Source organism: Lissotriton vulgaris, chromosome 1_1 (assembly GCF_964263255.1).
Source record: "Lissotriton vulgaris chromosome 1_1, aLisVul1.2, whole genome shotgun sequence".
Taxonomy (NCBI): domain Eukaryota; kingdom Metazoa; phylum Chordata; class Amphibia; order Caudata; family Salamandridae; genus Lissotriton; species Lissotriton vulgaris.
In genome coordinates this window covers 121483220-121492510 of record NC_141685.1, presented here as the reverse complement: position 1 = coordinate 121492510, position 9291 = coordinate 121483220, and the positions used below count along the sequence as shown (strand labels likewise).

At 44.2% G+C, this 9291-nt stretch overlaps 1 protein-coding gene across 1 annotated transcript; it reads left to right on the top strand.

Annotated features, from left to right (window-relative positions):
• The first annotated feature begins 2686 nt into the window (after positions 1–2686).
• Positions 2687–4726, top strand: LOC147737723 (uncharacterized). The gene is made up of 2 exons (XM_086935218.1): positions 2687–2905; positions 3050–4726. The coding sequence occupies exons 1-2, from the start codon at positions 2687–2689 to the stop codon at positions 4724–4726; spliced, it is 1896 nt and encodes a 631-aa protein (XP_086791344.1).
• Positions 4727–9291: the final 4565 nt, after the last annotated feature.

Here is a 9291-nt window from a genome sequence, read left to right as displayed (position 1 = left end):
GTGAGCCCCCCGTTGTAAGACGCAGACGCTAATTGGCTCAAGCAGCTTGTAAATCACTTTCTATAGGCGATGGGCGGCAGTGAGCTGACGCCTGCAGTGAACTGATGATCGGCGGCCCCAACAGAGCTCAGAGCGGTAGAAAAACAACTCTTACATTTTACCCAGAATCATAGCAGTAGAGACAAGTAAAAAAAAAGGAAACCTCAATTTCTGATAAACTTAACTGTTGCCTGTCGCGGATTACCAGATGCGCTTTCTTATTTGACAGCATTCATTTTCTGGTTTCATCCTTTCGCTCACAACCTTCTCTGTATTGCCATATCTATGTGTATCACGTGATCTTGTAGTCTCACATCACTGGCCTTGTTGCTAAGTGCAGGTGCTTGTACACTTCTTGCTTCATGTTCAAGGTCCATCTTAGCTCATAACACAGTGCAAGGCATCTTGAGCACAAGGAAAGGAGTAACTTTAGTGTCACCTTCCATACCCAAGCAGAACCAACTTCCAACCATCTCACCATTCTTCTGTTTCCAACTGTTTCCGCTTGTGTCCAACTTGACCTTTACATGCGGCCCCTCCTTGTAAACAGCAGCAGTGTGTGGGGCTCGCAGTGTGTGGGGCTCGCAGTGTGTGTGTGGGGGGCTCGCAGTGTGTGTGTGGGGGGCCTCGCAGTGTGTGGGGCTCGCAGTGTGTGGGGGGGCTCGCAGTGTGTGGAGGGGCTCTGTGTGGGGGCTCGCAGTGTGTGGGGGGCTCTGTGTGGGTGTGTGGGGGGCTCTGTGTGGGTGTGTGGGGAGGCTCTGTGTGGGGGGCTCTGTGTGGGTGTGTGGGGGAGGCTCTGTGTGGGTGTGTGGGGGGGCTCGGTGTGGGTGGCTCTGTGTGGGTGTGTGTGTGGGGGGCTCTGAGGGGGGCTCTCTGTGGGTGTGGCTCTCTGTGGGTGTGTGTGTGTGGCATTTGCAAGAGATTAAGCTATTGGCATTGTTAAATGACAATGCCATTTATTTATGTTTTCAAAACCAACACATAAATAAAAATGTCATTTACAATGCCAATAGCTCTAACTTTTGCAAAGGCGAAACCGTTGCATTGTAAATGCTTGTTTAAATATCTGTTTGGTGCCAGTGCATATGACTTTAATTTCTGCCTTTGGGATTCTATGTTACAAGTCCATAGGTTGCATGTATCCTTTGTGAGCTTAATAAAATGTTGAAAATTCTATAAATCCTCACTCCTACATCCAAGTTCTCTCAGGCTACAATTCTACACTCTGCTCTGTATGAAAAACAGCTCAACATTTTCAAAATTCTGCAACTCTGCATTGATTTGGCTTGTAAATTATATTTTGGGAAATTTTCATGTATTAAGTATTTAATTTTAATACTATAGGTGATTGAAATTACTGACGAAGAAAGGAAGATTTAGCACCAGGCAACTAAAGTCAGTGCCATAAGAAGGATTATTTTGAAAAACTGAAGGACATCCAGCATTCTACGTTTAAACCATTTCCAAAATCTAAGTGTGGCGAGGAAGTGGGAGCTGAGGAAAGTACTATACTGTAAGTGAAGTCTCTAATTTAGCATTTCATTAACCCAGAGCAAAGCTAAATCTGTGCACAGAATAACCTTCATCTAAAACATCATGTAATTCCAGAGAGGAAGCACACACTGCATAAAAGAAAGTTATAACAAAAGGTTTCTTCTGCAGACCATCAAAGAAAAGACGCTGAGAGAAGACTCCGAAGCTGACACGTTAACAACCAAAAGATTGGAAAATTACCTTTGTTCAACAACCGTTTTTAACCAGTTACACAAGTTTGAGACTATCTGACTCTGGGTAGAAAACCACGACCCACTCTGCTCACTCTTGTGAAAACCTTAAAAATGCACCACTTTATTGTGTTCATAACCATCTCAGATTGTTTATTTTTTATTGTGTACTGTTCTGTATTTCTATGTAAATCGCCTCAACAGTATCTGCTGTGAATGAGTGATATGTAAAACTGTTAAATATAAAAATGGATTAAATGAGCACAGTTGCGCTATAGGTAATGTAAATAAATCATCGTCTTCAGAACTACAAACCTTAACCTTACACCAAACAAAGAAAGGGTAAAAGGAACTGATGTTCTGAGACTCGTGATCCACAATAGTACTGTGCACGTTCTAACGCCCTCAGTTACTGCCATTACGTCAGTGCAAAAAGGTACTTATCAGTTTAATTAATAAATATCAGACTAACACCTTATCACTGCATTGCTAAGAACCTATACAAATAGATTTGAGAAAATCTTCAGTCACAAAATAAGTTGCTGCCGGATAGGCTATAACCTAAAGACTATTATCTGCTAGAAATATTTCGACAGGTGTTACAGGGCTGCTTTCAGACATATTTTGCTTAATTGAAGTGTTAAGAAGATTACACACAATGTCTTTTAGAGATAAATGCTGAACATTATCCAAACAAGCCCAACTCTAAAATCGGGTTCACTCTTACTGTGGCATATAAGCAAGAGAAAACTAAACATAGAGATATTAACTCTAGGAATACACCTTATAAAAACACGGACTGTGAGAACAAATTCAGTGTTCAAAACCGCCTCAATCAAAGCAAAATAACCTAAGTTGGGGAAAAAAGTTACATGTGCCAAAAAAGATACAGCCATAAATCTTATCTCACAGAATTTGACACAATGCACACTGGGGGAAACCACTCTCAGTGCAAAGTATGCCAAAAAAGTTTCAGGCGTAAATCTTATCTCACTGTGCATATGAGAATCCACACTGGGGAAAAACCTTATCAGTGCTCTGAATGCCAGAAAAGGTTTAGTGTCAAAGCGAGTCTATATCTACATGCATTAACCCACTCTGTGGAAAAACCTTACCAGTGCGCTGAATGCCTAAAAAGTTTCGTCCGTAAATCTAAACTCACTGAACATATGAGAATCCACTCTGGAGAAAAACCTTATCAGTGCCCTGAATGCCAGAAATGTCTCAGTGACCAAAACAGTCTCACTCGGCATATAAGAACCCACACTGGGGATAAACCTTATCAGTGCACGGATTGCCAGAAATGTTTCATTGAGAAAAAAAGTCTCACTCAGCATAGAAGAATCCACACTGGGGAAAAACCTTTTCAGTGCTCTGAATGCCAGGAAAGGTTTTGTAACAAACAAAGTCTTTCTCAACATGCAATAACCCATTCTGTGGAACAACCTTATCAGTGCTCTGAATGCCAGAAATGTTTCAGTTTAAAACGTAGTCTCACACGGCATACAAAGATCCACGCTGGGGTAAAACGTTATCAGTGCTCTGAATGCCACAAATGTTTCAGTGACAAAAACTGTCTCACTCGGCATACAAGAACGCACACTGGGGAAAAACCTTATCAGTGCTCTGAATGCCAGGAAAGGTTTTGTAACAAACAAAGTCTTTCTCAACATTCAATAACCCATTCTGTGGAACATCCTTATCAGTGCTCTGAATGCCAGAAATATTTCAGTATAAAAAGCAGTCTCGCACAGCACATAAGAATCCACACTGGGGAAAACCGTTATCAGTGCTCTGAATGCCAGAAATGTTTCAGTTTCAAACGTAGTCTCACACGACATACAAAGATCCACGCTGGGGTAAAACGTTATCAGTGCTCTGAATGCCACAAATGTTTCAGTGACAAAAACGGTCTCACTCGGCATACAAGAACCCACACTGGGGAAAAACCTTTTCAGTGCTCTGAATGCCAGAAATGTTTCATTGACAAAAACAGTCTCACTCTTCATATAAGAACCCACACTGGGGAGAAACCTTTTCAGTGCTCTGAATGCCCAAAACATTTCAAATATAAATCACTTCTAACTGCACATGTGAGATTTCACACTGGGGAAAAACCTTTTCAGTGCTCTGAATGCCCAAAACATTTCAAATTTAAATCACTTCTAACTGCACATGTGAGATTCCACACTGGTGAAAAACCTTTTCAGTGCTCTGAATGCCAGGAAAGGTTTTGTAACAAACAAAGTCTTTCTCAACATGCAATAACCCATTCTGTGGAACAACCTTATCAATGCTCTGAATGCCAGAAATGTTTCAGTGTAAAAAGTAGTCTCACACGGCATACAAAGATCCACACTGGGGAAAAACCTTATCAGTGCTCTGAATGCCAGAAATGTTTCATTGACAAAAGAAGTCTTTCTCAACATACAATAACCCACACTGGGGAAAAACCTTATCCATGCTCTGAATGTCAGAAATGTTTCAGAGACAAACTCAGTCTCACTCAGCATATAAGAACCCACACTGGGGAAAAACCTTATCAGTGCTCTGAATGTCAGAAATGTTTCATATACAAACTCAGTCTCACTCAGCATATAAGAACCCACACTGGGGAAAAACCTTATCAGTGCTCTGAATGCGACAAATGTTTCATTGAAAAAAGCCATCTCACTCAGCATATAAGAACCCACACTGGGGAAAAACCTTATCAGTGCTCTGAATGCCACAAATGTTTCTGCCATAAAAACAGTCTCGATAATCACATAAGAACCCACACTGGGGAAAAACCTTATCGGTGCTCTGAATGCCACAAATGTTTCAGTGAAAAAATCCGTCTCACTCACCATATAAGAACCCACACTGGGGAAAAACCTTATAGGTGCTCTGAATGCCAGATATGTTTCAGTGTAAAAGGCAGACTCACTCAGCATATAAGAACCCACACTGGGGAAAAACCTTAACAGTGCTCCAAATACCAAATATTTTTCAGCCTTAAATGTAATCTCACTAAACATATGAGAATCCACACTGGGGAAGAAAATTATCAGTGCTCTAAATGTCAGAATAGATTCAGAGGAAGAGATAATTTCAAGCGCCATAAGAAAACACACCAAAATATTTTAGTGCTCTGAATGCCAGAAAAGCATCAATTTAAAACACAACCCCACTCTACATGAGCAGACACACACAGGGAAAAAACATTACCAATGCTGTGAATACCAGAAATTCCTATTTGATAAGCACAGCCTCACTAACCATAAGCGATTCTCCATACTGATGAAAAACCTTATGAGTGTTCTGAATGCCAGAAAAGCTGCAGAGAAAAATGCTATCTCACCATGAGAAACTCCACAATGGAGATAATCCGTATGCCAAAAAAGCTTGTATCTGAAAGACAGAATCTGAAAGAAACTCGTTAGTGTTAGATTCTTTACCTTAGAATTACCCCCAGGCGTCAGACTGGATCCGGAAAGTTTTTCGTCAGCAGTACCCCTGCTCGTCGGTAGGCCTCATCTGCGGCTCCGTGTCCATCATCGGCTAGCGCAGATCCGGGAAGAGCACGTATGTCATTGTATTACTAACTTTTTGGACATTTTTGTCTATCTTTTTCGTGTCGAGTCGACTACTGGTGCCAGTAGGCAGCCCTTCTGTCCCTAAAATTAATAATTATACAGTCTCCCTCGATAGACTTTTTCCGTGGCCCAATCCAATCCACGCGCCTTGCAAACAAAATTTCAGTAGATACCATAGGGGGAAGAGGCCTGTTGTAATTAAGGCAATGGATACATTTGTTCTTAAGCTCCATATACTCCTCCCTTCTACCCTGGCTCAATGGTGGGAGCCCCGCAAGAACCACCACATACGGTGTGGATTCCGGGGGAAGATCTATACGCGGTAACCCATTTGTTGATGGAACATAGAAATATTATTGTTCGCTTGGCATTGTTGAATTATAGCACTGCTCCCATCTTCTATCTCTGCCCTTCCACTCAACACAATGTGGTTAGTCACTGCAATATCATTAGATGAGATGAAGTAGGATTAGGGACAATTACAACAGGGGCACTGATATCAGCTGCATTACTCGTAGGTAGAGGGGTAGAGGGAATTTCAGATTCATTAGTTTGCTTAGATAATCTCTTTTGTTTTTCTGTTATCCCTTTATCCCGGTTCCCACCCCGTGCCTGAGCCGAAGCAAACGATAATTAGAGACTTGCAAGCCTGTTTTCTATCAAGTTAAGTCTGTCATAAATGGGGAGACATGTCTTTTTTAAAATGTGTTCAAGTTTGGTCCAAAGTCCAATCCCAACTCAGCGGGAAACACAACACCAGGACTCAATATCGATGTGGGCTCTTCCGTGATGGGCTGTCATGTAGCAGGACTATGCGGAGTTGGTGGTATTGCACTTCCCCCTACTTTATCAGATTTCTGAATTTTAGCTTTTCTTTTGACACTTAATGTTGGAGGTCCAGAATGAACAGTGTGAAGATTAGGGGCATTTCTAGTATTTAGCATGGCGGCTTCACACACTGGGTTGCAAGGCAAGCCTCCAGCAATTTGCAATTGTTGGTTGCACTCTCGCACGTCATTGCCTTCTGGCCTTGTAAGATCAATATTTTGTAAGGGGTTTGGCGAAGATGCCTGGGCCAAACTTCCCATTGATGCCCGTTAGTTGAAAGCAGGGTCAAGTGACAATCTTCTTTCTGTCAGCTCTATTTCGTGGGCCAGAACGGAAGATGCTCTCGCGAGAAACTGGTCCAGGGTACCCACTATTGACCCACCATCAGTTGATTTCCTGCCTCTCCCAGCCTTAGGAGTGGTCATTTCCGATGAGGTTTGAAACAACTACATCTTTGAGTGTGTAAATGATAGCTAGTATTTAGATAATCTACAACAAATGGCAGGGTATAAATCATGCACCGACCTTGTAGTGGAGATATAAGGGGGGAACCCCGTCCCGTCCTTGGTCGTTCTCGTACGGGCTCAACCGGCCCCGCCCTTGGCCCGGGCTTTTCCCGGCGCCTGCCCGCACGAGTCCCGCGAAGCGGGGGCCTCGAGCCGTAAAATAGCGCGGTGGGCGGGATTGCGCTTCAGCCCAGGTGAGTGCAGTTGAGGGGATTCGGGTGTCTGTAGTTCCACAAGCTTCCTTGTAGCAGAGAACACCCAGCAGCAACAAAGTCCGGCTGCGAGCGGCTCCCGCGAAGCAGGGGCCGCAAGCCGTAAAGTAGTGCGGTGGGTGGGATTGTGCTTCAGCCCAGGCAAGTGCAGTTAAGGGGATTCTGGTGTCTGTAGTTCCCCAAGCTTCCTTGTAGCTTAGAACACCCAGCAGCAACAAAGTCCGGCAGCGAGCGGCTCCTGCGAAGCGGGGGACGCGAGCCGTAAAGTAGCGCGGTGGGCGGGATTGCGCTTCAGCCCAGGTGAGTGCAGCAAAGTGGATTCTGGTGTCTGTAGTTCACCAAGCTTCCTTGTAGCAGAGAACACCCAGCAGAAACAAAGTCCGGCTGCGAGCGGCTCCCACAAAGCGGGGGCCGCAAGCCGTAAAGTAGCGCGGTGGGCGGGATTGCGCTTCAGCGCAGGTGAGTGCAGTTGAGGGGATTCGGGTGTCTGTAGTTCCCCAAGCTTCCTTGTAGCAGAGAACACCCAGCAGCAACAAAGTCCGGCTGCGAGCAAACATTTGTTGTACACACTCAGTCAGCAAAAGGTTTCACACACTCAAGGACTGAAATCCAGGCCAATTGTTTTATATCCACTGTTATAGTTGTTTTATTTTTTGAACCAACAGTTATAAAAATATACTTTTCTTGTTATGAGTACTCTCATGTAATTACTTTGCAAAGGAGCAATTAAGGTTGTGCACACAATGGATACAGTACTGGAAGTAAGCAACACAAACCTAAAACACACTATAGCATTGACTTCAATGGGTTTTCCACATATAAGTACAGTTGATTACTTTATAGATTACTTTGGTAGTTCCAGGACTAGATCCTAGATTCAGTCCTGGGGTCTAAGCTGAAACCAGATTAGCAAAAACATTTAAGTTACTGTAGTGAATTTTCATGAATATAGAGCTGTTTTAAAAGTTAACACTTAGAAACTTTTCAATGGAAATCTTCAATGGGAGAAAATTCAGGTTGCAGGTAAATTACGATTGCGTTACTTTTATAATCCAGCACTGGTCTCCTTGGGCCAGCACTGGGGTCTTGACTTAAAACAGGTAGGTAATTGCGTTTCAGTATTTCGTGTGATTTTTAAAGAATATTTCAAGTTTTCAAAAGTAGACACTTAAAAGAAATTTCATAGAAAAGCAGACAATGGGTTCCTATGGAGAAAATACTGATTAATAGTAAACCCGGAAAGGATTATTTTTACGGTTCAGTACTGGGCTGAAAGGTACAGTACTGACTTCGCCCCTGGTCACAGTTGAGTACTTTGGAATTCGGCCTTTGGCTGATTTTATGTGAATATTTTCAGTTTTCAAAATTTCACACTTCGAGTCAAAATTGGTCAATGTTATCCAATGGCAGGTAAGTGAGCTACCGGTTTCCAGGTGAGTACGTGGTTGGTGAAGTTAAGGTTCTGGGCATAGACTCAGGGGTGCCCCAGGGTCAGGTAAGTACTGTTAGTTCAATCCCAGCAGCATAGGGGCGGCGGGGTGCAGAGGTAGGTAGGCCCAATGATATCCAATGAGGGAAAGGGGGCCTTCGGTTGGTGGCTGCTGGCTAGCAGGTCACGCAGCTGTGGGAGCTGGGCTCCTTGTCACTTGCTCAGGGCAAGGGGGAAGTAGGCTAGGACAAAGGTGGCACAGCCAGCGGCACTCGGACGGCTGGGTACAGGGTGGTTTTGAGCCGTCAGCGCTCAATGTTATTCAATGGGAAAAAAGATAAAAAGGCTGCAGGCTCGGGGACGGAGACTCTCCAGGGGCGACCAGCACTTCGAGAGGGAAGTTGGGGTCTTGGATCCCAGGTAGGTACCCCAAAGGGGGGCACAGGGAGCCGCAGGGTGCCGGGTGCAGGAGTGTCTTTGGGTGTCGGAAAAGCTTACCCTCGGGGTGGCCCCTGGTTCTGAGTCTGCAGGCGTCGTCTGGTCCGTCGAGGAGGGTCTTTGGGCACTGGACTTCGGGTCCCAGTCGCGGGGGGAACGTTCTCGTGGTCTTGGTTCGGTTGGGCACGGCCTGGGCTCGGCGGGTGCAGAGTGGGCTGGTCCGGATGTGGTAAATAAAATTTACCGGACCATTTTTCATGCATTAAATAAACAAGAGGGATAGCTCTATCAAATGAGAGGCAGAGTCCGTGGTATCTGAGTTATACAGGCTTTAATGGGATGCCTCGAGGCAGGGGACATCGGGTTCCATCACCACTAAGGTTCAGGAATGGACAATCTCATAGTTTATTAACATCACACAATATATATAGTAAAACAGTATAATTGCATTGAATACAGTAGGCGTGACAAGTGAAAAGAAAAAGATAAGAACACATGTGCGTAGCAGGGGGCGTAAAAGAAGGCGTGTAATAGGCGTAC

What these genes read in the sequence shown, in the direction of transcription:
- LOC147737723 (XM_086935218.1), top strand. Translation starts at nt 2,687, where the DNA reads ATGCACACTGGGGGAAACCACTCTCAGTGCAAAGTATGCCAAAAAAGT. An exon ending in CTGAATGCCTAAAAAGTTTC is followed by an intron (nt 2,906 to 3,049) that starts GTCCGTAAATCT and finishes AAACCTTATCAG; the next exon opens with TGCACGGATTGCCAGAAATG.